General features: G+C 53.7%; 2 protein-coding genes across 3 annotated transcripts; one reads left to right on the top strand and one right to left on the bottom strand.

Moving 5' to 3' along the window:
* Nucleotides 1–676: 676 nt before the first annotated feature.
* On the bottom strand, nt 677–12,269 carry WRAP53 (WD repeat containing antisense to TP53). 2 transcript variants are annotated; one of them, XM_087867560.1, is made up of 11 exons: nt 12,151–12,269; nt 10,619–11,516; nt 10,347–10,445; nt 9,980–10,091; nt 2,867–2,955; nt 2,553–2,643; nt 2,319–2,451; nt 1,558–1,766; nt 1,249–1,352; nt 1,024–1,158; nt 677–934 (listed from the first exon to the last, which is right to left on the bottom strand). In XM_087867560.1, exons 2-11 carry the CDS (start codon nt 11,011–11,013, stop codon nt 688–690), a joined length of 1,614 nt encoding a protein of 537 aa, XP_087723686.1. In that variant the 5' UTR covers nt 11,014–11,516; nt 12,151–12,269; the 3' UTR covers nt 677–687. The 2 variants fall into 2 exon arrangements, with proteins under 2 accessions (XP_087723686.1, XP_045653295.2); XM_045797339.2 differs by lacking the exon at nt 12,151–12,269 and having other exon boundaries at nt 10,619–12,139.
* TP53 (tumor protein p53) lies at nt 12,234–24,993 on the top strand. Its single transcript, XM_045797340.2, has 11 exons — nt 12,234–12,372; nt 20,763–20,864; nt 21,006–21,027; nt 21,110–21,349; nt 21,723–21,909; nt 21,992–22,104; nt 22,330–22,439; nt 22,711–22,847; nt 22,942–23,012; nt 23,368–23,474; nt 24,063–24,993. Exons 2-11 carry the CDS (start codon nt 20,791–20,793, stop codon nt 24,142–24,144), a joined length of 1,143 nt encoding a protein of 380 aa, XP_045653296.2. The 5' UTR covers nt 12,234–12,372; nt 20,763–20,790; the 3' UTR covers nt 24,145–24,993.
* The last annotated feature ends 1,153 nt before the right edge of the window (nt 24,994–26,146 follow it).

Genomic DNA, 26,146 nt, shown 5'->3' with positions numbered 1-26,146 from the left:
TCGCCCCCCACCCCCAAAGCAAGCAGATAAATGGAGACACAGGACCGGTGACAGCGGCCGGCTGAGCCGCTCCCGCCCTGGTCCCGCATCTAGCGGGAATACGGAATGTGACGTCTGTGGCTCCTCGGCACCTTTACTCTCTCGTGTGTGTCCTTGACTCTGGCTACTCAGTCGCCTGCCTCCTGGGGGAGTCCAGGGGAGGAGAGGGGGGTGCTCCCGTTCCCCTTCCCCCAGAGCTGAGTAATGGTCCCTGCTGCTGGGTGGTGGGAACTAGTGTGGAGCGCGAGCTAGCGGGTGTCTTGTCTGTCACTGTCTCACGCAGTCACACCCAGCAGTCTGACACGCAGCGCCTGCCACTCCTGCTCAGCCACGCTCACCCTGACCCCTGCCGCCCCCACCTTGGGAGTGAGATTTCAAACAGGTTCCCCCCTTCAGTTTACCGAGTTGCCTAGCAACCCGCCAGTCAATGGCATGAGGCCCCACCCCCACTCACTTGACTTCACACCAAGCTCAGCAGCCCCATTGGCTCCCGCCTAGTCCCACCTCTCAACCCTGGTTTGGGGAACAATATGCCAGCCCCTACCGCTACTGGACAAGCGAGCCCACGGGTACCCCTCCCAGCCCCATCTCCATCATGTGCTTCCCGAAAAAAAGGACACAAAGACTCTAGCACCATATAAAACCTTTTTATGTAAACTCGCCCCCACCTTCCTCGGTCCCTCCCTGTCCCTTCTTGCCCTGGTGAGCATCCGCCATCCCCACGTCTGGGGCCCCCCCACACCACCAGAGCTGCAGCTGACATTCCAGGTGGACGTGGCGCATGGAAAGCAGGGGAAGGTCCACCTCGTGCTCCCCTTCGTCCTCACTCTCCGTGGGCTCGGGAAACACGCGCTGACCGGAGGCAGTCGCCAGCAACGGCAGGCTGGGGTGCAGGCTGCAGGGAGAGAGAGGCGGGCAGGGCGTGTCAGCACCTCCCCGCCCTCCCCAACCTGAGCCCCAAGATCCGCGGAAGTGACGGATCACCTCACTCCGTTGGTGCAGTCCTTCTGGGGCAGAAAACTCAGCACGGGCTCGGCCTTCCCCTCCTGTCCAGCCCCGCTGGTGTCCCACACGGACACAGCCCCATTAGTGCCGCCGCTCGCCAAGAACTGGCCCGTCCTGGGGAAGAGAGCCGCTTGTTGACGTGGGGCAGGGGCCCCTCACACCCGGGGCTTTGGGACCCTGGGCAGGAAGGACCCGGTCACTCACGGATCCAGGTCGAAGTAGATGCGCTGATTGGTGGTCACCTCTCGACTCAGGGAGCACACAGGATGACCAGGCTGCCGGAGGTCCCAGCACAGAAGCTCCGCATCCTGGAGACAGAGCAGGAGGGCCTGGAGCCCGTCCCTCCCCCGCCCACCCTCTCCACCCCCAAACACTCCTGCTTCCCTCAAGGTTTACAGATGCTCCCTTCCCTTGGGTTAATTGTTTCCCACGTCCGTCCCCCAACACGACAGGGACTACATCCCCATGCTGCCTCCTGTGCACCGTCTCTGGAATCTCAGGACGTGACCCTACCTTGCGGGCTCCCGAGAAAAAGCGGTAGCCATCGGGGTGAAAGCAGAGGTGAGTGACACCTCCTTGGTGCCCTCCCAGCAGGGCAAGAGGGGAGCCATCATCACAGGCGTACAGACCCAGGGAACGGCCGTACGAGCCGCAGGCGTAGAGGGGCTGCACTGGGCTGAAGGCTATGCAGGAGATGATGCCACTCTGGCCCTGCTTTCTGGCTAAAAAGGGAAGGAACAAAGTCAGGCGGAGGGAAAGCACACCTGACATGAACAGACTAACCAGTGGTGCATCTGTGTCTCCTGTCCCATAAGCTGGGAATCAAGGCCTCCCCTGTCCCATCGGTCACAGCAGGATAAAGACCTCTGAGGCTCCCCAGACCCTTCCATCCCTGCAAAGGGCCTAAGTGCTCAAGACTTTTTTCCTTCTCAAATTCGTGTCTTCTTGGAGAGATGGAAAGCTGAAGGCTTATAGGAAAATGAAATCAACTTCACCTCCAATTTTCTAGAGAGACCAAGATTTTGGAGAGTGGAAGGGACACAGCCGACAGGGCCCGGGCTCAGGAGTGAAGCAGCTGTTGACCGTGCAGCTTGACCCTGGAAAGTTCCACCCCCTCCCTAAACCTGTTTTCTCCTCTGCCTGCTGAGTACAGCCTGCCTCGCTGGGCTGTCCTGAAGGTGATGGGCCATGCTGGCCCCCTGGCTCACACGAGGCCCCTCTGGATGAGGCAGCGCCCTCTCCTTCCTCCTCCCCTGGGAGGCACAGATGCTTACCAAATGTGGCTCGGACCTCGCAGTCACGGCCAGGCCGGGCCGTGGAAAAGACGCGCACGGTCCTGTTGAAGCCACAGAAGAGCTGGGAGCCATCCGGGGAGAAACAGAGCGAGTGGGCTGCCGTCAGCTCATCCTAGGGGCAGGAAAGCACTGCAAACAGGCCTACCAGAGCCTCGGCGGTCCCCAAGGAGGGAGCTCGGGGCCTGGATGAGTCCTGCGCGGGGAGGTCCCTACCAGGTGGTTGTAGGCCCGAAAGGAAGCCCGGAGCTCTCCGGTGAATGCATCCCAGATGTGAATGGGGTTCTCCCGGCTGCTGCTGGCCACGCTGAGAGAGACACGGACACTGAGGTCCCGGCGCTGTCAAAGGAAGGGGAGGAAGCCAACTGACCGGCCCTCTCTGCTTGCATCCTGTAGGGTATGCCAAGCTGTCTTCCCCCAGAGACCCCTGGCCGCCCCTAGCTCCCTCTCAGTAGAGAGTCCCCTTGAAACTGAGGCAGGGGGACGGGATGGGAAGGGAAGGCAGAGGGCAGGCAAAGGCCATCACTTACTAGGAGGTGTCTGGCTCGCTTGAAGACATCAGAGAGTACCAACAATAATCATAGATGGTGTCGCCTTCCACCATGCGAAGGACGGGGGCCTGGACAGAGAGGCAAGGATGCCTGGGTCACTGGCAGGAATAGGAGGCAGAGTTGTGCCTCTAGCATTTTCATGACGGGGGGTGGGGGACTGTCTGTTGGCACCAAACCAGGCAGAAGGCAGGCGGTATTAATATGAAGAACAGAATCTTGATCTCAGTGCTCGAGGGTGAGCCAGACTTGGGCCACCAAACGCCATACAGGTTTATCCTTTGCATTTTAAACACTTAGGAAGAAGCAAAGAATATCCCAACACAGAAACCAAGAACCAACCATTGATACCAATACTTACTGAGCACCTACTAGATGCCCTTTGATCCTTTAAAAAAATTATTATTATTATTATTTTTAATTTTATTTATTTGACAGAAAGAGACAGCCAGCGAGAGAGGGAACAGCAGGGGGAGTGGGAGAGGAAGAAGCAGGCTCACAGAGGAGGAGCCTGATGTGGGGCTCGATCCCATAACGCCGGGATCATGCCCTGAGCCGAAGGCAGACGCTTAACCGCTGTGCCACCCAGGCGCCCCCTTTAAAAAAAATTATTAAACGGCTCAAACATGCAAAGAGGGTTTTTGTTGTTGTTTGGGTTTTTTTTGGTGGGCGGCAAAACGGAGTTTATGGAGCGACGGTACAAATCTCCCGAAGAGGGAGGGGACCCGAGAGGGTTGCCCAACAAAGAAGTATTTTTAAAGACTCCTGTAACTCCTCCAACGAGCTTAAAAAATAAAATATAAAACAGCTTCTTCCCAAGGAAACCCTCCCTCAGAGGTAAACACTATCTCGAATTCATCGTTCTCATACACCTCTTTAGAAATACATTCCCACAGGGAGGGGCGCCAGGGTGGCTCAGCCAGGTGAGTGTCCCAACTCTTTTTTTTTTTTTTTTTTTTAAAGATTTTATTTATTTATCCGACAGAGAGAGAGACAGCCAGCGAGAGAGGGAACACAAGCAGGGGGAGTGGGAGAGGAAGAAGCAGGCTCCCAGTGGAGGAGCCTGATGTGGGGCTCGATCCCATAACGCCGGGATCACGCCCTGAGCCGAAGGCAGACACTTAACCGCTGTGCCACCCAGGCGCCCCGAGTGTCCCAACTCTTGATTTGAGCTCAGGTCATGATCTCAAGGTCCGGGGATCGAGCCCCGTGTCAGGCTCCAAGCTCAGCGCGGAGTCTGCTTGTTTCTCTCCCTCCCCCTCTGCAAACATACGCTCGCATGCTCTCACTCAAATAGTAAGTAAAAATCTTAAAAAGAAATAGATTCATACAAAAACCCACCAGTCTACCGTTGCCTTGCATGCCTGCCCGTTTAATACCAACGGTGCCAGACGGAGCCTTCCTCTGGGACGGGGAGACGTAAGCACAGTGACGCACCGAGCTCTAACTCAGGCATCTTCGAGGCCGGACAGCAGCCCGCTCACTATCCTTCTCTGCTGACAGTCACCAGTGTTCTTCCGTATTTTGGCGGGTGTGCCTTGAACATTCTGGAGCACGTGTGCCAGGACGGCTCTGCAAGTCCTGCTACGTTACTAGGCTCTATGGCGTGCACGTCACCACCTCTGCTAGTCACACTCGGGCAGAAGTGCCCATCCCGAATCCCCCGGCAACCGGCAGCCTGTCAGGGCCTGCGGCTCGGCGTCCTCCTGCTACTGCCAGACCTTCCACTTGTTCTCAGCTGAAGGCCGCGAAAGAGAATGCCGCTGTGGGATAAACCCGCGGTGTCGTGGGGACCTGTGCTCACTGGTCGCGTGAGTACACCTCTTCGTAACTTCTGCTCCTTTTTCTACCAGGTCGTCTTTTCCTCACTGATGTGAAGGGACTCTTCCAAACATCTGGGTGACCGTCCTGTCAGTTATTTGCTGGCCCTCGGCGTGACGCCATGGCCCCATGACTTCCGTCTCCGCTCCGAACCCACTTATCAGACCACCCGGCACGCAGCTCCACGCGCTCACCCCACAGGCACCTCGAACTCGGCTGGTCTGTGACAGACCCAGCTCCCGCCCACGTTCAAAGCTACCGCTCCCCCTGGGCTCCGCATTCAAGTGTCTAAGCCTCCGACCTGAGCACTAGCCTTGACCACTACAGCTCTTCACTCCCTTCCACTCCTGATCCAGCCCGTGTACGACCGAACAGCTGCCAGCGACACGAACCTCGCCAGGCCCGCCTCCCAGGGCTCCCCGAACGTGTGCACACCCTTCCAGTCCACGCAAAGCCACTGTCTTCCTGCCGGCGTTGCTGTGACGGCGCAAGTCTCCAGGCCTCCCCACACCCTCACACTCCAACCTGCCCGTCTGCTCTCCGCGCTGCGGCCACGTGCAGGCCCTAGAGACCTTGTTACGCTGGAATCCTGCCCAGCATCGTGCTCCTGCTTAAAACATTTAAGGAGTCCACAAAACCCTCAGTATAAGCCCCAATCTCCTTGCCAGGTGGCTACCCCTACTCACCTCCCACGGCTCACCCCTCTAGACTCACTCCTTTAAAATCTCTACATCCCACCACTTTGACTGCCAGTCCCCAGAAGGTGCCAACTGGACCACACCCTCGATCTGTAGGCTTTCACTAGCGTCCAGGTCTGGAATGTTCTCCCTTCACCTCCCTCAACAACTCCTTCTGGCTGAATCCTAATCACCCTTCTGGTCTCTTAGATGCTTCTTCCACTGGGAGGCCTTCCCTAACCCCTCAGCACAGCAAGGTGCCCCACTCCAGGTTCGACAGCCCTCCGTGCTCCTCACACCACACCACGCCCACCTGAGGAGGCAAGAATCACATCTGTCTGGCTCACCAGTTTCCCCAACACCTAGTATATTATTAGCAGTCAATGACAAATGTCTTAATGAGCAAACAAAGACAGGAAACTGTTCCAGTAACATAAGGGCCCCAATAATAAGACCCAAATTAAAGCAGGGGCAGCGCAGTGGGAAGAAGCAGATGGATCTGAAAGATTAAGGGGACTCGATGGAATCTGGTAATTAACTGGATGTGGAAGTCAGGGAAAAGGAAGATTAAAGGATGAGACCCGGGTTTCTGGTTTGGATACCCGAGGTCACCAAGATGGCGGAAAGACTTGGGGTGCACAGGAGAGCCATGAGGTGTCCATGTCCTTGGTGGATGAAGGAGGCTCAGACAGCATAAGCCTCAAAGGAAAAGTTTTTACAAAGAGAGAGCGCAGTTATCTGAATATAGCCTTTGGGAACGAGGACAGCCCCGGCCCGGAACCTGAGATACGCAGGGCACAGAGGATGTGCGGTCTCCCCTGGACAGGGCTAGAGGGGGTGAAGGCCTCAGGCAAGAGCTCCAGTGTAGGGAGAGCACTCAGGGCCGAGGCTGGGGAGTTAGGAAGGGGAGTTCCAGAAAGCTCTGTGAAAAGTCAGAGACGGGAGGAGAGAAATTAGGAGACTATGTTGAGAAGAAGAAACAGGTATTCGGAAATACTCAAAATTGGCCTCCCCCAATTTCCCCATCGACACTAACTGTGTCCACTTCCACATACTGAGCTTGCAGACGCAGAAAGCGAAATTCTCTAACGAGTGAAGCTGTGATGGATTGGTGCACTCAGAGTGCTAACAGCAGATCAAAAACAAAAAGCACGAGAGCTTCTGAAAACAAGTCAGCTATCTGTATCACAAGACGTGAAACAAATATTGATACTCCTGACCCGGAATATTTCTTACTCATAAAATCTCTCTTATGAAAAGAAGCGCCATCAAAACACATGAAGATGATCACTGAATAATTTATGATACAAAAATCCTGGAAACCCAAATGTCTGAAACAGGAGACTAGGTACGGGAATGCCTGATCAGAGGTGCCCAACACAGCATCGGACACCAGGACACGTGACTACGGAAACCAAAGCACCATGGAAACCACTTAGAATACAACTGTTAAGAAATAAAAAGGCAGGGGCGCCTGAGTGGCTCAGTTGTTAAGCGTCTGCCTTCGGCTCAGGGCATGATCCTGGCGTTCTGGGATCGAGCCCCACATCAGGCCCCTCTGCTGGGAGCCTGCTTCTTCCTCTCCCACTCCCCCTGCTTGTCTCTCTCTCTCACTTGCTGTCTCTGTGTCAAATAAATAAATAAATAAAATCTTAAAAAAAAAAAAAAAAAGAAATAGGCGGTCCCCCGAACAGTCTGCTATAGGATCACAACCACGTAAAAAGCTTCTGTGTTTGGAAGCTTGGAAAGAATGGACAAAAATGCAAAGGGCTGACTTTTGTAGAGTGCTGGCTAATGATGGCTTTTCCCCTTTCTAACATTCCCGCTTCTCGTAAACCAGCTGGTGCAACCCATTCCCAACCTGCCGCGTTTCCAGAGGCTCTTCTCACTAGCCCCGCTCCTGGGCTCTTGCAGGAGGGCCTGGCGCGCCGCCTGGCCCTGAGACACCACCGGTTTCTGCCACAAGACCCAGGGGCAAGTGCAGGGAGGCAGGACCGGCTCCCTGCCTCACAGCCCACAGACCCTCCTGCGGTGCTCGGTGACGTTCACGCCCACTGGCACCTAAGAGCTTGCTCCCCTCTGTGCCCAGCATCCTCTCCCCCAGGACATCAGCTCGGTTCACTCCCTTCCTTCCTTCACGTCTCTGCTCAAATGTCACCTTAACAGCGAGGTCTTCCCCGACCATCCCTTTTAAAATTGCAGTCAATTGCCCCAATCCTCTTCCTTGCTTTATTTTCCTTCACGCCACTTGTCAGGTGTATCTTTTACTTGCTTGTTTCTTTATTCCCTATTCCCCGCACTGGATTATAAACGATCACGCAAAGAGGACAGGGACTTGTGTCTGGTTCTGTTCCCGACTAACCCCCAGCACCTGTAGAATGTGCTCAACAAAAACGTGTTCCCCAAACGGATCAAGGCAAGAGCAAGCGGGGCCCTCCGACACTCTCGTCTCTCCCAGCGCTTGACTTCCGGAGCGCCCGCAGCCGCGGCCTTCCCTTGTCACCGGCCGTCGCTCCCACGGTCGAGCCCCGGGCCTTGTCCTCCCGCAAGCTCTGACTCCCGTCTCCGACCTCTGCAGCTGACCTGCTCTACTTGTACCACCACGATTACTCTGCTTCATCAAAAACGCACTTACACTCCATTTCTTTACCTGCTTTACATCCGAGTCAACCGAGTCCACACACCCTCCTGCAGACACTCAGGACACCCTCACCTTTCTCTTCCGGCAAACCCCAGCCCGACGGTCCTCCTACTCCCTGCTTGACTCAACTAATACCAATGACTGGCGTTTACGGAATACAGAACGGGCACCGGTTCATACACGTTACATTAATTCTTTTAATTCTCACAACTACCCTGTGAGCTAGGCGCCACGACGCTCATCGTCACTTCACAAACCGAGAAAACACAGCCCGTTCACTTGCAGGGGAGAGATGCACAATGAAGTCACCAGACCTCACTGTAACGGGTGCCAACAAGTTTCCAGTGGGCCCTGAGCACAGACCAGCAACGCTACCACGATCCTTGCTGCCTCTGATTTCCGACTCCCCGGCACCAATCATTCACATCTTCTGCGCTCTCCCCACAGACCCCTTCCCTCAGCCTATAACCTCCCTTCACGCTTCACTGAGAAGTCAAGCGAGGAGATAGGAAATCCTCCCGCCCCCCGAGCCGCTGCCTCTCTTCCTACTACAAGAGAGAACTCTGCCCCTAACAAATCCTCTGCCGTGCTCCGGATCCTGTCCCCAGCCAGCCGCTCAGGGACCCTCTCACCTCCAGCATCCATTCCTCCCTGTCTACTGGGTTATTCCTGACCCTGCAGAAGCACCCCATTAACCCTTCTTTGGCCCCATATGCCCTCTGGTCACCATTCCATTTCTCAACTCCCTTCCACAAGAAAACTTTCCAAAGAATCGTCTCTACTTCCTCTTTCCCTGCCCTACTCGGCTTCTGCCTCCATCACTCCTCTGAAAGTGTTCTTCCCCAGGTCACTAATGTCTTCTTGGATCATTCTCTAAACTTGTCTCACCCTCAACAGCATTAGACCTGACTCTTTGCCTCTACTTTTGTCGCCCCTCCTGCCCTCCACTCTGTCTGCTGGAGCGCTCCAGCTACACTCGAGACTGAATCCGCTAGAAGACACCAGGTACTCCGCTTCCCAAAGTACACCCCTAGTCCCAATTTCTCCCTTAGTTCACGTCGCACAGGTTTAAACACGCCTGACTTGTCCCAGTACCTCTTCATACCTGTTTCCTTCCCACCTACCCAGCCGCAAGCACCCGGACCTTTGACTGCTTCCTTCCCTGCACCTTCACATCCAATTGCCCTCCACGTCCTACAAAATACACTTCAGGTCCACCCACCCCTCTCCATTTCTCCTGCCACCACCCCAGCCCAAGCCACCACCGTTTCCCACCCGGACCATGACAGATGCATCCTAATGAATCCCAACTTCACTCTTGGCCTCCCTTCTGTTCCCTGAACACACAAAGCTCCTGCCCCACTCTGGGGCTCTGTAACGTTATTTCCTCTTCTTGGGATTTTCTTTCTACAGCTCTTCACACGACTGATCCCATCATCCTTCACGTCTCAGCTCAAATGTCTCCTCTTCAGAGAGCCCCTCCCTGACCAGTGTATCTAAAGTGGTCTCCTCTAGGGAGTCCCCCTCATTCTGTTGCTTTCCTTCACGGCATTTATCATAACGCGTGATGAACCGCGTTATTTATCGGTTTACATGTGTGTTGTTTAGCTGCCACATGAGAAAGCAAACCAGCTCTTCATCTGCCTCCTTCAACACTGCATCCCAGTGCCAAACACAGTAACTGATATGTTGGTGGTCATTCAATAAACATCTGTAAGTCAACTGAATACTGCCCTGAAAAACCCACCACTCTATTACAGAAAACACATAGTCACAACTGAAGAAGGACAGACACCTCTTTAAACTTCACATCCTGCCTACAAAGTGCCACCTATGTACATTCATGAAGAAACATTGTGTGTGAACAGGAAACATGTGGATTCAACTTTCTCCATCTATGCAAAGGGCTGAAATGTGTGGCATAGGTGAGAGGACACAGGTAGCCCCTACCCTTACCATCTCTGCATATTCCAGCTGTTCCCCCTCACTGTACAGCTCCGGGGGTAGGTTATAGATCCTCAGGATGTTATCGGCACTATTAGTCAAGATGCAGGAACCATCAGGAGCCCTATAAGAATAGGAAAGAGTTAGAAAGCTGGACAGGGCTCTCTTTTCCAAGTGCACGGTGAAGACTGAGCCTATGCCTGGGGTAGGTAAGCCCCCACCCGCCCAAAGCCTTGAGGAAAGCACAAGACACATAATCCTAGATGAAATTTAAGCTCTGTCCAAGAGGAACTCTTACTCCTTCTCCCAGGTTACTGGGGTTGTTTTATGGTGCAAATCCTGAGCATGGTTATCTCCCCGCCCCATTATCCTTACTTACCACTTACAGCCTTTCAAGAAGTTTTCGGGTTGGGTGCTGAACTCTGACCAGGAACCACTGAGAAACCGAGGTAGCTGCGAGAAGCTGTAGTTCCAAGTGCTGGAAGGAAGATGGGGGGACAGCAAACCTAGGTCAGCAAAGCAAGGAGGAAGGAGGCCTGAGGGGGGCCCGGAAGCGGGGCTGAGGACGGGCGGATACGCGTGTAGTACACTTCCACGCACCTCCAACTCCCGATCTCCTCGGGCCCCCGCGGCCCTGCCATCACCACTTACGTGTATCCCTCGTCCTCCGGGGCGGGGTCCTCAGACACACCTTCTACGGCCTCTCCGGGCCCCGACTCTGGCCCGTTCGGTTCTTCTGCAGGAAGGCTCACGTTTTCACAAAGTTCTGGCTCCTCAATTCGAGGGCTCAACTCGCTAGGAGTAGCGAGGCCCGCTTCCGGGGCGGTGGAGGCAGAAGCTGACCCGCCCTCCCCCGGCTCCTGGGAACCAGCCGTGGGATCCGGGGACGAGCGGGGCGGGTCGTCCCCAGCAGCTGGTGGTGGCAACAGTTCGGGGTCCGTATTTTCATCCGTCGGGGAAGCCTGAGGAGAGAGGCGGGCGGGGGCGGGGGCCAGGTCCGCAGCAAGGCGGTCCGGGGCTAACCCGGGCGTCTCCGGCGCGCTCATGCTGCCGAGGAAGCGCGGGCACCGGCCTCGGCCGCAACCCTCGTCCCGTGGGCTACCAGCCGCCTTGCCCGTGCAGCGGCCAACGCGGCCCCAAAGTTCACTCGGCTCCCGGAAGCGGACCTGGAGAACCCGCCAGGGCCTTCCTCCTTCTTCCGGGAGGGGGCGGAAGACCCCCGGGAGGCGAGCCGGACAGGTGGACACGCCGATGTTGCGAGCACGGCGTCCCTCAGCCCGGTCGGTCGCCAAGAGCCGTTAGCTCTCGCGGGATTTGGCCCCACCTTTCCATTGGACCTCCGCATCCCGGATCGGATTTCGCGGGCGACCCACGGGAGGGGCGGGGCAGGCACGTAACAGGTCACGCAGGTTTACCGTTCCCATCAAGCCGTGGGGCTCCTGGTGGCTGCTGGGTGTTGTAGTCCGAGAGCTTCTGCCGCGGCGAGAAGTGCCTGAGCTCCCCCTGCCGTCTCCCTCCGGCACTCGTAAAGCTCCTACTCCCCCCTCACCTGCAGAGGGCGCTAGCGCTATGTTTGATTTTTACAGGTTTTGACCCTCTTTTGCTTCTCAATCCGCCAAATTCCTCAGACTTCCGTCTCTTTTCATTCATTCATTCAGTGTTTATTATTGAGCTCTTCCTTGCTACCCCGTATTGTACTAGGCACTGAGAAATACAACAATGAATCAGATAATAGACAAGGTCTCTGCCCCCGAAGGCTTACGCTGCTGTGTATTTAAGGCAAGGAACAAATCTTTGCAGAAAACGATTAGGGCTGGGAAGGAAATTAAACAAGATGGTGTGATACAGAGTATCTGAATGAATTCGTTGGATTCGGATATTAAGGAAGTCCTTTCTAAAAGGACACGTTTTAGCTGCTGAAAAGAAACTATCCAGCTATCTGGGAGAGGAATGGCAAGTGCAAAGGACCCTCTTCCTTCCACCTTCATATTTGAGACAGTGTCAGGGGTCTTCTAAAATGGTTTCCACCAATTCCGCCTTCACAGCTCTGGCCTATCGAACTTCCCCTCCCCAGCGTCGAGTAGCTACAGGACCAACACGGCGAGAATCCCCACTGTCTCCCCGCCCTCATCTCGGACTCTGTTCCCACCGCCTCCGCCCGCCGGCGAACTGCTTGCCCTTACTTGTCATGGCGACTGTCCAGCTTTGTGCCAGGAGCCTCGCGGGGGTTGCTGGGATTGGGATTTTCCCCTCCCATGTGCTCCGACTGGCGCTAAAAGTTTTGAGCCTCTGAAAAGTCCAGAGCCACGATCCTGGGCGCAGGTAGTCGCTGGGCTCCGGGGTCAACTGGCGTCCGGCCTCGGAGCGTGCTTCCCAGGACGGTGACACGCTCCCCTGAGGTTCGGGTAAGCTCCTGACTGAGCCAGATGAGTCCTCTCTGAGTCACCGGCTCTCGGCTCCGTGTATTTTCAGCTTGGGAGCATTGTTGGGGGTCTGGGAATGGGGCACTGGGACTTAGCGATTTGGGGGAATGGAGGTTTGGCTGGCGGCACCAACCTAGGAATGCAGTGTTGGGAGGCGTGGGTGTAGGTGATGGGGATGTTAGGACCAGCCGGACTCGGAGCTGAACGGGAGAGTGGGACCTGCAGCCGGCCTAAGGGGTTCTTCCCCACCCCACCCCACCTCCCATCCCAGTGCTGGGTGTGGGGAACCCTGAAATAAGGCGCACGAAGCATCAGGATCTGAGATTTACGGGTCTCGGAATTTTGGGGACCCATGGCCCCAGGTTTTCGAGCGCACCGCATCCTGGTGGAACCTCGGGCTCCATTCCGAAATGATTATTTGGGGGTTGATCCAGGAAGCCCAATCTGCTAAGGTCCCATAACTTCCGGACCTTTGTCCTTCCTGAAGGGATCTTTCCAACCGGTCCCCAGCTCCGCTAGATGGAGAAAATCCAATTGGACTGTCAGTCGTGGAAGTGGGAAGTGCTCCACGAGAGGTTTGCCCGCGAAGCCGGGCAGGACTGTCCAGGTCCGAGAGGCCCGCGAGCCCTGTTATTGTTTGGCTGCACATTTACATTTCTGCCACTTTGCCGCAGCGTTTCCGGTTTCTTTTTTCCGGAGCAGCTCACTGTTCACCCGTGGAAAGGGAAGAAGAGAGAAAATGTCATTTAGCTTGGCTCCGCTTCCGTGCGGAAGGCGCCTGCCAGCCCCCTCCTCTCCTTTTTTTTTTTTTTTCCTTCCTCGACCACTTAGCTGCCGCTTCGGGGAGGGAGGGAGGGAGGGTCTGTTTTGATGCAAACCTCGATCCCTCCCCCTCTTTGAGTGGTGTGCTCCACCCCGTCGGCTGCAATCCCGGCGGACGCTACCACTGCGAGGGACGGGGTTTTAAAAAGCGTGCCGACGGCTAAGCCCTGGGTATTTGCGAGAAGGGGTTCGTTTGAGAGTGAAACGATGACAGAGTGCGACGATGCGCCGTTTATTTGTGGCCGAGACCCGGTTTCTTTGGCATCCGGCTCTGGGCTCAGCCATTCCGATTTCGGACGCAGAGCGAACGTCGTGGGGGCGGAAGGGGCGGGCCTGGAGGAGGCGGGGCCAGCCGAGCCGAGGGGAACCGAGTAGAGCCGAAGGGAGCCGAAGGGACGGGGGTCCGGCCTCCCGCCCGCCAGTCCCTCCCAGCGCGGTGCTTCCAGCCTGCGCTCGCTCACCTGCGCACCTGCTCCGTAGCGGCCTCTGCGCGCCGCGCGTGTGTGCAGCTTGTTCCGAAATCGAGGTAGCATTTAAACCCACGGCAATTAGACGAGTTTTGGCAGCTAATCCCCAGCGTGTCAAAATGCACATTTTCGTCGCCCCGGAGAAGGTTGTGCCTCTTCCCAGTCAGTCTCTGACCCTCGTCCTTATTTTGAGTTCTGTCACCGGTTCTGCCCGTTGGAGAACGTCCTGTAAACGGACCCACGCAGTATGTTCTCCTTTGTGTAGGCTTCTGGTGGGCAGCATAATGCCTGTGACATCCGTCCGTGTTACTAAATGTATCGGTAGTGTATCAGCGTTTTGCTCCTTTGTATTTAGCGCATCTCGTCGGATGAATAAACCGTGGATTGTTTATCCATTCTCCTTTCGGTGACCATTTGAGTGGTTTCCCATTTGGGGTTATTTCGAATAAAGCTGCTATTAACATTCTTGTACAATTCTCTTTGTGGTCATATGTTTTCCTGTTTTTTTGGATAACTGCTTGGGTGTGGAATTGCTAGGTAAGAGAGAAGATCTAAACTTAGTTTTTAAAATCCTCACATTTCAAAGTGGTTGTCCCGTGTTACATTCCCACCAGCAAGAGCCGCCCTTCCTCACATGTGGTTTGTCAGTCTTTCTAAAGTGGTTCATCATTGTGGTTTTCATTTGCAGCCGTCTTAGCTAGGATCAGTTTCCACGTGCTTATTGGCTAGTCCTATGTTGTAAATGGAAGTGGGTCTTCAAATCCCCCCCCCTTTTTTAAGTTGGTTTATTTGCTTTTTTAAATTGTGTTCAGCTGCATGTAGCTCTTATGTATTCTGGATAGGCCTCTTTTGTCGGTATCTGTGTTTTCTCCTGACCTGTTGCTTACCTCTCTGTCAGTGTCTAAGAAGGAGCCCCAGAAGATTCATCTTCTGTCTTTCAAACGTTTTCTGTGACCTGTTTAGAAAATTTTTGCTGACCCTAAGGTCATGAAGATACTCTCTAGGATATTTTCTTCTAGAACCTTTACGGTTTTAGGTTTTATACTTAGGTCTATGAGCCATAATTATTAACTAATTAATTTTAAAATAATTTTTATCATGGTGTGAGGTAGGGGTTCTTTTGGGGGGGGTTCCTATATAGATATCCTGTTCTTCTAGCTCCAACTTGTTGAAACAGCCCTCCTTTCCCCCCACTAAATTGCTTTTAATTGGAGTGCTTGGTCTATTTAATTTAATGCAATTCTTGTAAGGTTTGGGTTTAACGCTACTATGTTAATGCTGTTTTCTGTTCTGTTTTTTCTTTGTTCTTCTTCTCTTCAAACATTTGAAGAAGAAACAACAGCAATCTTACACAAACTTTCAGAATATAGAAGAGGTAACGTTTCCCAATTTCATGATATCCTGAGAGTCCTGATACCAAAACCAGACAAGGACGTTATGAGAAAAGACATTTAGACTAATATTCTTGCAAAATATCCAGGTATGCATATTTGCATAATATATATGCAAAAGTCTGACAAATCTTAGCAAATCAAATCTGATAATCTGTAAAAATGATAAATACATCCTGACCAAGTGGAGTTTATCTCTGGACTGCAATGATGTTTTAACATTTAAAAAAATCAGTCAGTACAATTTGCCACATTAACAGATCGAAGGATAAAAATCCGATGATTGGGGCGCTTGGGTGGCTCAGTCCTTAGGCATCTGCCTTCAGCTGGGATCATGATCCCCAAGTCCCAGGATCCAGTCCCACATCGGGCTCCCTGCTCAGCAGGGGGTCTCCTCCCTCTGACCCTCACCCCACTTGTGCTCTCTCTCTCTCAAATAAATAAATAAAATCTTTTTTTAAAAAGTCCTATGATCATTTCCACAGATGCATAAAAAGCAGTTGATATTATGCAATACCTAGTCATGATTTTAAAAAAAGAAGAAAGAAAGAAAAGAAAAGCCAATCTCCCAGCAAACTAGGAAAAGGAAAACTTTCTCAGTCCAATAAAGGGCACCCACAATCAAATTATCATCAATACATAATCATGATAGACTGAATGCTTGTTTTCTAAAATCAGGAACTAGAAGAGGATTTGATTCTCACCCCTGCAACATTATACTGAAGGTGTTAACCAGGCTACTAGGAGATTCATTGAAAAACTGTCATGAGGGGCACCTGGCTGGCTCAATCAGTAGAGCACGCCACTCTTGATCTTGGGGTTTTAAGTTTGAGCCCCACATTGGATGTAGAAATTACTTTAAAAAATCCTTTAAAGAGGAGAACTATCATGACTTATAGCAAGGTCACAGGTTTTCAAAAGCGATATGCATAAAGTGCATTTTTATATAATAGCAACCGTTGAATCTGAAGTCAGAAAATAAATTGTAAAAACAATGCCACTGACAAAGCATCCAAAAACATGGCATACCCAAAGATAAATTGAACAAAAGGTGGACAAGGTTTCTATATTAAAAACTGCAAAATACTGCTGAGAGAATTTAAGGAAGATTTAAATAACAGACTACCGTAGATGGAACACTCAATAGTGTTGAGATGTCCGTACTCTCCAAAATGATTTAATTTAATCCCAATCAAAATCCTAGCAGGTCTGTGTGTAGAAACGGACAAGCTGATTCCCAAATGAAAATGTAGTACAAAGTTGGCGGCCTGAAACTAGCTGACTTCGAGATCACTATAAAGCTCCCGTAGGACAACAACTGAACAGAATAGAGCCCAGGAAAAGACACATAAGTTTAGTCAAATGGTTTTCCGCAAAGGCCCCCAAATGAATCCACCGCGAGGAAGGAAAGTCTGAAGAAGAGATAGTGCTGAAACAACGAGCGGAAACTCGGACTTTGACCCCTACCTCACACCATTCACAGTTTGAAATGGATAGTAGACCTAAGCATAAAATGTGTAACTTTCAGAAGGAAACACAGCAAAGTGTCTTAGGCTTGGTGGGCCTGGGTTACAAGGTTGTATCAAAATGTGTCCAATTTTGTTATCTAAGTGGTAAAATTAAGATCGTGCATTTCAACTTACATAGATTTTACCTCAAAAACATTTGTGGGCTTCTGGGGAGCGGCTGGGGGTTTAGGGGAGACAATAAAGGCAGAATGTTGATTATTCTTGAAGCTAGAAGATGGATACATGGGGGCACATCATTCTTTTTTACTTTTTTATGTGTTTGAAATTGTAGTAAGTCTTATGCAATTTTCTTTTTTAGGTTTTTTTATTTTGGAAAAACAGATGAGAATAATACAATACTTATATTTCCACCAAATAATTATAACACTTAACATTTTATCTTATTTGTGTCCCTATTTTAATATACAAGTAATGTATGACTACCATCTTTTTTTATTTTTCTTCGTTAATGAAGCTAAAACCCTCTGACAGTACCCCCAGTCCCATGAGCATACGTATCTCCCTCTCTCTGAGACCATCACTATCATAGATTTGTGAGTTTTTATTCTTGCCTGTCTTTCGTACTTTCACATATATATGTTTATAAGCAGTAAATACAGTTGACCCTTGAACAACACAGGTTTGAACTGCGTGGGACCACTTAATACATGGGTTTTTTGGATAAATACAGTACAGTATTATGAATGTCTTTCTTTTTTCCTGGTGATTATCTTAATAGCATTATCTCTAGCTTGCTTTTTTTTAAAGATTTTATTTATTTTTTTGAGAAAGATAGAGGGAGAGAGTGAGCACGAGCAGGGGGAGGGGCAGGGGGAGAAGCAGGCTGTGTGCTGAGCAGGGAGCCCAACGTGGGGGCTCCATGACTGAGCTAAAGGCAGACACTCAACCAGCTTAGCCATCCAAGCGCCCCTGTCCCTAGCTTACTCTAAGACTATGGTATATAAGGGGCGCCTGGGTGGCTGGGTTGGTGACACATCTGCCTTAAGGCTCGGGTAGTGATCTTGGGGTCCAGGGATGGAGCCCCTCGTTGGACTCTCTGCTCAGTGGGGAGTCTGCTCCTTCTTTCCATCTGTATGCTCTGTCTCTCCTTCCCTCTCAAATAAATAAATAAATAAATAAATAAATAAATAAATAAATAAATTTCTAACATAATATATATAAAATATATGTTAATTGATCGTTTATGTTAGTGGTAAGGCTTCTGCTCAACAGTAGGCTGTTAGTAGTTAAATTTGGGGGCAGTCAAGAGATCCGCACGGGTTTTCAACAGCACGCGGGACGCTGCCCCAACCCCCACGTTCAAGAATCAGCTGTAGTCATTTTGTATTTATAGCTCACATAAACTCCTTACGTTACTGTGGTTGGCTCCCCCCCCAAACTGTATTTTTTTTATCCACCTGTGAGCTCTATCTAGTTACATATACACAGATAAATTCATTTCCTCAAACTGCTGCTGTAAATGTCTCTTGTATTTCGTGGAGCCATTCCCTGCTGGTGGATAGTAATGTTTCTCATCACCCATCGTGGAGAACCACACTGACACGCGCATAATTTGTGCAAAACTCATGCTGCTGCCCCAGACAGCCCTCTTCTAAGGGGGTCTACCTAGAAGTGGTTTTGCAAAGTAGTAAGTGGCCAGACACTGCCTTAGTACTTTCCAGAATCATCTTGGTTTTTTCCCCAATCAAACAGCTTTCAGCCAAGGACGTTTTTTACACCAGACTCTGGATGAAGCCAGTGGAGCATAATTATTGAGAGCCTAGGTGTGGGCTTTGGACAGCCCAGGTTCAGATCCCTCGCCCTGCCCCTCGGGAAGTTTCTGAACCTGGATAAGTGAGTTAATTCCTTCAACCTCAGTTCCCTCCACTGATGATACCTATGGTACTGGCTTCTTGAGAGGATTAATGAAGTAAGCCACCAGGAGCGTGGGCCCCTGTGGGGATGGTAAACAGCAGCCACTGTCGGGATGGTGGTGGGCTGGGCCCCTCGATGGAGTCCCAGCTGGGTCTGTGGCCTCCCCAGCCATTTGCAAAGTATGATTCAGCTTCTGAAAATTTTGTTTAATGGCCCTTGACGCTCATCCCTGAGAAGTGCCTGCTCTGAAAAGGTTTCCTAGTGATTGTGCCTGCGATGTCGAACTCATGAAATGGGACAATCTATAAACAAACACGTTTGTCGAGCTCTTAGTATGTGCCGGGCACTTTTCTCGGCTCTATACGTTACCCATAATAAGTAGGGCACTATTTTCGACCAAGGGACACGGAGGCCCAGAGAGGTTAAGTAACCTCCCCAAATTACACAGCTAATAGGTGGCGAGCCTGGGATGCAGGCCTAGCCTGCTGCTCGTGTCTCCCGGTCCTGGGTACTTTCATATAAAGATGAGCAAAACTCCACGCCTGTATGTGAGGAAGCCAAAAGACCAGCCCGTAAGGTAGGTGAGGTCACACAGCAAGTGTAACAGTACATTTTGACTTCTGAAACTCCCTTCCATAAAATCTCAAAGTTTTGATCATTGATGGGGGGGGGGTCCTGGTCGTTTCCCGCCAAGCCAGTGTTTGGGATCACTCCTGCCGCCCCCTCTTGCCTTCCTCCTTGCACGGGCATTGTCCATTCGCACCCCCACCCCCACCCCTCAGTGTTGGCAGCTGTGATGAGGAGGCCTTTGCCAGCCTCTTCGCTGGAGGACTTCCGCCAGCCAAAATCTAACCCTCCAGCCTGAACAAAAGAGAGCTCTGCAGAGAGAGTGGTCTGTGTTGAAGCAAGCATCTTCCTCCTAGATGTCTGAATGGTCATTTTCAATAAAAGCTCATTCGTTCACCTGTGTGTGCTGTGGGTGGGTCCCTTCCCCTCTCTCTAAGAGGCGGATTCCTCACTTATCAGGGTCACCTGTTGCGGGGGGGCTCAGGGGCGGCAAGTGTGGTTCTCTGGACAAACGAATTAACCCACATGAAAGGATTTCACAAACTCTGAGTATGTAAGAAATCAGGCCCTGGGAGCAGGTGAATGTTGGCGGGGGGGTGGGGTGGGGGGGGAGGTGATCATGGGAGGCACTGCTGGGGTCAGGGGTGGGGGTGATGGGCTTGCCCTCGCTCTACAAGACAGAAGTAATGAACGGGGCCGTCCGCAGAGGGAGTGCCCCCCCCTCGTCCCGCCCCAGCAAAACTCAGGACAAACTTGGTGTCTGGGGAAGATGTCATGAGACGGTGGCAGCATAGCTTAGGGCACCCGGGACTGTGACACACACACACACACACACACACACACACACGCCGTCTGTCCCCCCCCCCCCCCCCCCGCAACTGCTCGCTCCTTGGACAGCTCACAACCTGCTCACGGCCTGGGCACAAGTGTTCTGTCACTCACCGCAGTCAGTGAGCCCCAGCGAGCGCAGGGCATTTTGCTAGTGCTGTGCTGAGCGCAGCAGGTAATAAGCCTGCCCCGAGGACCTTTAAGAAAAGGTATCAGACAGTGTCCCGGGCACGAGACTTAAAATCGGGTGACAGTTTGGCGGGCAGTCTTTGCCTGGGTGGTCTGGACAGACATCACTGAGGAGCTGTGATGGTCAAGATGAGGCCCTAGAAGGCCCTCCCCGCGGCAGTGGCCGGACCAGGGTTCCCAGTAGAGGGAACCACTGGCCGGGTGAACTGGGCTGCGTCTGGCAGCAGAGAAGGGCAGCCAGCGGCTGGAGAGAGCTAGAAGATGAGCTCAGAGAGGCAGGCGGGGGAAGCCTGAGGACTCTGTAAGCCACGGGTGGGAGTGGAGATAGCGGTTTTTGAGGAAGCTTTGTGATGAAGGGGGTCAGGTGGCAAACGTGGGGGTCCATGGAGGTACCCTCCCCCAGGTGGAGGGTGTGGGCTGACATGTCTCATCCTTATTACCAGGACGGAGGGTAGAAGTAGGGTACCCTTTCAGGAAGGCTTGTGGACTCATTGGTGGGAAGGCTGGGATTCCCTCTCCGGTTATGTGTGTGCCTCGAGGACGAGGACAGGTGGGGTGGGCTGGGTCATCCACGGGCTGGGCAGGAGCAGCCCGGCTCCTGGGGAGGCCAGAGGCCGTGGCATCTCAGGCCACGGTACGGTGCTGGTGGAGGGGTCCCTCCCTTGGGGTTGGGGAACCTGGGGTTGGGCATATCTCAGGCTGTACCCCCACTTTGCTCTCCACAGCGGCCACGCTCCCTTCCCAGGAGCTGCGATGCAGGACCCGCAGTCGGAGCTCACCATCGACCCCCCTCTGAGCCAGGAGACATTTTCCGAATTGTGGAATCTGTAAGTAGAGGGCAGGGCAGGCGCCCTACCAGCCTCCCGGGACCACTGTCCCGTCCTGCCCACCCACCCCCATCCCCAGCCCCCTGGTAGAAGCCTGTGGGGAGCAAACACCAGCACTGACGTTCTGCTCTTGTCTTCCAGGCTTCCTGAAAACAATGTTCTGGTAAGGACTGGATGTGGGGAGGGCCAGTGGGGGGCCAGGGGCTGGGGACCTAGCCCTCCAACTCTTGTCTCTCCACGTGCAGTCTTCCGAGCTGTCCCCAGGAGTGGATGAACTGCTGCTCTCAGAAGGCGTCGTGAACTGGATGGACGAAGGTTCAGATGACACTCCCAGGATGCCAGTGGCTCCCGCCCCTGCGGCCCCTGGACCAGCCATCTCCTGGCCCCTGTCATCCTCTGTCCCTTCCCCGAAGACCTACCCTGGCACCTATGGGTTCCGTCTGGGGTTCCTGCATTCCGGGACAGCCAAGTCTGTTACTTGCACGGTCAGTGGCCCTAACAGGCTGCTTTCCATGGGACTGTTCGGTGCTTGGCCATATCCGCTTGGGTTTTTCTGTTTGGGACTTTGAATGCTGCTCCTGTCTGCACCTCCTGTCAGTTTTACCTCTTTAGTCGGTGACCTTGGGCTTTCACCCTTCCCATCGTATGGGGCCGTGGAACCCTTCTTCATTTTCCTGCACCGATTCAGTCCTTGGCTTTTTAAAGTAAGCTTCTGGGATTCAGACCCCACCCCCGCCATGTCCGGCCACCCTCCCCATGCAGCATGTGGCTTCTGGTGGGTGCTTCGGCTGTTGTCCATTTGACCCCTCCCCAGGCACTCGTCCCCTGACCTGCCCGTCCCTTCTCCTCTCCTTACAGTACTCCCCCTCCCTCAACAAGCTGTTTTGCCAGCTGGCAAAGACCTGCCCTGTGCAGCTGTGGGTCAACTCCCCGCCCCCACCCGACACCTGTGTCCGCGCCATGGCCATTTATAAGAAGTCGGAGTTCGTGACAGAGGTTGTGCGGCGCTGTCCCCACCACGAGCGCTGCTCTGATGGTAGTGATGGTGAGCAGCCGGGGGCGATGGACGCGACGGGGGCCGGTGCCCAGAGGCCCCCAAGCCCTGATTCCTCCCTGATTGCTTGTAGGGCTGGCCCCGCCTCAGCATCTCATCCGGGTGGAAGGAAACTTGCGTGCCAAGTACTTGGACGACAGAAACACTTTCCGACATAGCGTGGTGGTGCCCTATGAGCCGCCCGAGGTCTGGTTTGTCATCTGAGGTCTCTGGGCGGAGAGGGCTGGAGGGGTTCGTCAAGTGGCAGATAGGGGGGCTTTCTCCTTCTATCAAGCTCCCCATGGCCCCGGGAGGTGTGCAGAGCCATATGGGTTATCCCCGTTCCACGGTTGGGGAAACTGAGGCCTACAGAGACTACAGGCCCTCCCGGGGGGCAGGGTGGCCTGACCTCGGGGCTGTCTTCTGTCTCAGGTCGGCTCTGACTGTACCACAGTCCACTATAACTACATGTGTAACAGTTCCTGCATGGGAGGCATGAACCGGCGGCCCATCCTCACCATCATCACCCTGGAAGATTCCAGGTAGGGCCCGCACGCCCCCCTGCCCCTGGTCACTTCCCCCCTTACTGACACCCATCCCGCCCACTCATTCCCATCCCCACACGTGGACTCTCTCTGCTGTTCCCCCCCCCCCCCAACGCCTCCTCCTGTTTCCTTTCTCTGGCTTTGGAACCTCTCACCTGTGGCTTCTCGATATTGCTTAGGCCCAAGCTCCACAGAGGGGGAGGGTGGTCGGGAGTCAGGGGGCTCACCGTCCTTACTGCCTCCTGCTTCTGTCTTCTTACCTGGGTAGTGGTAATGTTCTCGGACGGAGCAGCTTTGAGGTACGCGTCTGTGCCTGTCCTGGGAGAGACCGGCGCACAGAGGAGGAGAATTTCCGTAAGAAGGGGGAGTCTTCCCCCGAGCCGCCCCCCGGAAGCACTAAGCGAGGTAAGCAGGCAGGATGAGAGGTGGTGGGGGAGACAGAGGGTGCAGTTCTGCTCAAAAGGTAGCCTTCTCTTGTCTTTCCTCCCCTCTTTCCCAGCACTGCCTCCCAGCACCAGCTGCTCTCCCCCACAAAAGAAGCCACTGGATGGGGAATATTTCACCCTTCAGGTACCAAGTCTGGGAGGCACAGGGAGGCAGGCCCCCTTGCCCCGCACTCACTGGGATCGGAGGAGGGAAGAAAAACCGAATGGAGCAAATGGGAGGCGAGGCCCTGTTCCTCTGTCCATCCTTTCCTCTGGTCCTGTCCCTGATTCCGGAAGTGAATATTCCTGGGTTGAAAATTTGGTTCAAGCCCGGCACTCAGAATGCGGTTTTTTTTCTTGACCGCTCTGCCTGCAATTAGGGCACTTGGCCATCAGGGGGCAGCCGTCCCTTGCCACAGACACTTAACTGCACTGATAGGGTTCAAGGTTACTGGGGCTTCACCTTCATGCTGCACTCTCCCCCTCCTCCCCTGCCACAGATCCGTGGGCGTGAACGCTTCAATATGTTCAGGGAGCTGAATGAGGCCTTGGAGCTGAAGGATGCCCTGAGTGGCAAGGAGCCAGGGGGGAGCAGGGCTCACTCCAGGTGAGTGACCGGGGCCCTGTCCCAGCCCCACTCCCCTGCCTTTCTGCCTTGGAAAGCCACAGGATTCCATTCCAATCCCACCTTCATGGTCAAAGGAAGCTGAGGCCCTCATGGTGGGCCCCACCCTGCCCAGACACGCTTTCCTCTCCCCCTAGGTATATCCTCGGGAGGTCCCCAAGTCTCTCAGGGGATGAGCAGGGGTGTTTCTTTGTCATTTCTAGCAACAGCTAGTGCAGAGCTGGGGGCTCAAATAGGGGCCTGATAGCCGTGTGGGAGTATTGGACACAGCAGGGTTGGGACAGACCCCCAGCCCTGCCGAGTACGAGCAGGTCTGTGTGACCTTGCGGTTCCCCTCCTTGGGCCCGGTTTCCTTCCTTGTCAGACGGGGTGGGGGAAGATGAAGAGCGTACACAGAAGTCCCCCCCCCGATGCTCAGGAAACATGTCTGCGGTTGGTGGCGGCCATTGTAACTGAAATCCCCTTGCTCCCGTCTTGGGCCCTCCAAGCCTAGATCTAAGATAAGACAAGGAGCCCCCAGCCTCCCACTCACGGATGTCATCTCTTCCCCTCCCCTTGTCTCCCCAACAGCCACCTGAAGGCTAAGAAGGGGCAGTCTACCTCCCGCCATAAAAAGCTGATGTTCAAGAGAGAGGGACCCGACTCAGACTGATGTCCCCTGCTTCCTGTGTCCCCCTCCCCCACCCTCCACTGACCCCCCCTCCCCCTTGCCCTCCTTTCCTGGCATTTTTGGGACGTGGGAGCTTGAATGCACCTGCTCGGTGTGTTGACTGCCTGGTACAGGTGCGCCTCAGAGACGCCCTGGATTCTTCCATTCGCCTTGCTTTAAGGCTCTGCTAAAGAAGTTGGCCTACAAGGTCGTTGGTCGGGGTGGGGAGGACGTAGGACGTTCCAGCCTGGTTTTTAAAGATTTTTATTGTGAGGAACCATGGGAGAGGTAGGAAAATGTTCCTGAAGGTCAGGAATCAATCACACACTGGGCTATGAGCCCAGTTCTCTACCGTTTTACCTAGTCGTTGAAATTTCCTAATTTCATAAGCCATTTTTATGAAATGCTGATAACCATACCTACCTCACGGAATTTGTAGTGAGGGTGAATGAAATTACGTTAGTCTGGCCCCCCAAAACAGCCCTTTTATCCCATGATGACTGTGAATTGGTGCCTTCGTGAGTGCTGGTTCCCTGTCCCTGCTGGTGGGTGTGGTGACAACTTGTACGAAGGGGCAGCTGGTGAGGGGTCCCTTCCTCGCTGGCCAAATCCTGTCCGACCTCTAGGGGAGCCCCAGCACCCAAGAGGAAATCTCACTCCCATCTCAGAGCTGGAAAGATTGATTCCATCCCCGGTGGAGATCTGTATCTACAGAGATCTTTCTACTTCCCCAGGTTGCTCAAGTCAACTTCTTTTGCCCTCTGCTCGCATCACCACACCCCCTCCTCCTCTTCCCTTTTTATATTCTGTTTTTACAGCAGTCTCTTATTTTACAATAAAATTTTACTATCACCTGTGTTTGGGGGGGGTGGGCCCCTGGGCAGGCTGCGTGGGGCCAACCATGCCGCAGGGATGAGGAAGGAGGTGACGCTGGGAGGCAGCCACCTGAGTCTCCCAGGAGCGTGGGCTGGGGGGCCCAACGCCGGTACTCCCGGAGGAGAACAAAAGCTGGAGACTGGGTCAGTCTGTGGGCTGCATGACAACAAGGGAAGGGGGGACTCCATTCATAACTCGGGAACCAACTGTCCCTCCTCCCCTCCAGGGCTGGCACAAGGTTCTCTCCTGCCCCTGCTTCTAGGATTGGGCTGCTGCCCCCCTCCATCAGCCTCTCACCAAGGATTATGGGATTTAAATGTCTGATTTAGCAAGCCTGAGCCTCTGGGGTGGCCATCTGCTCCGCAAGAAAGGGGCAGGATACCTGGGTCCCTGAGGGGAAAGGCAGTGGGTGCCGTTGGAAGAAGAGAAAGGGAGCAGGGGAGGCCTGCCGGCCTGGGTCCCAGGAAAGTGGGGGCGGCTAAGGTGAGGGCTGGGGTGTAGGGCTGGGGCCTTCCCGGCATCCCCTCATCCTGGGCCTCATGCCAGGCAATTCAATGAATTGAAGCTTTAAACTCTGCCAGGAAAACCTTTCAAAGGGCTTCTTGGGGTAGGGAGGAGAGCTGAGGTTGGGGAGCTCAGCACCCCCGCCTGTCCTATTCCTCAGTGCTGCTGGCTCCCAGGGAGGGGGGCTGGGCGCTAGCTTTCCCCATCACCCATTGCTGGCCGAGTCAGTGCTTGGAAGGATGGCCAGACAGTGGGGACATTGCTTGGCCCACTCCTCCCTGGAGGCAGAGGGAGGAGTGCTAAGGGCCAGACAGGCTTCTGGGGCACTGTCTTCTCAGCCTTATCGACCAGGCTTCAAGTGCCTGTGGGAGTACCTTGGCTGGCCCCAAGGATCCTAGGTGGCTGTGAGGCCACCAGCCTCCCTGGCTGCAAAACCACCTTCTTTCTCTTTTCTTGCCGGGAAATGCCAAACACTCCCCATCTCCTTCAGAGACAGTTCTCCTTCATCTCTCCCCACCCACCAGGGCCTTGGCAAACCAGAGCTCTCGAAACTCATTCCCTCTCCTCACTCTGCTAGATGGGTCACCTTGAAGCTCCTTTCTGAGAGCATCCAGCACCCCGACTC

The sequence above is a fragment of the Ursus americanus genome, chromosome 14 (genome assembly GCF_024610735.1).
Source record: "Ursus americanus isolate L20-20 chromosome 14, mUrsAme1.1.p, whole genome shotgun sequence".
NCBI lineage: Eukaryota > Metazoa > Chordata > Mammalia > Carnivora > Ursidae > Ursus > Ursus americanus.
This window is presented reverse-complemented; position numbering and strand designations above follow the sequence as displayed.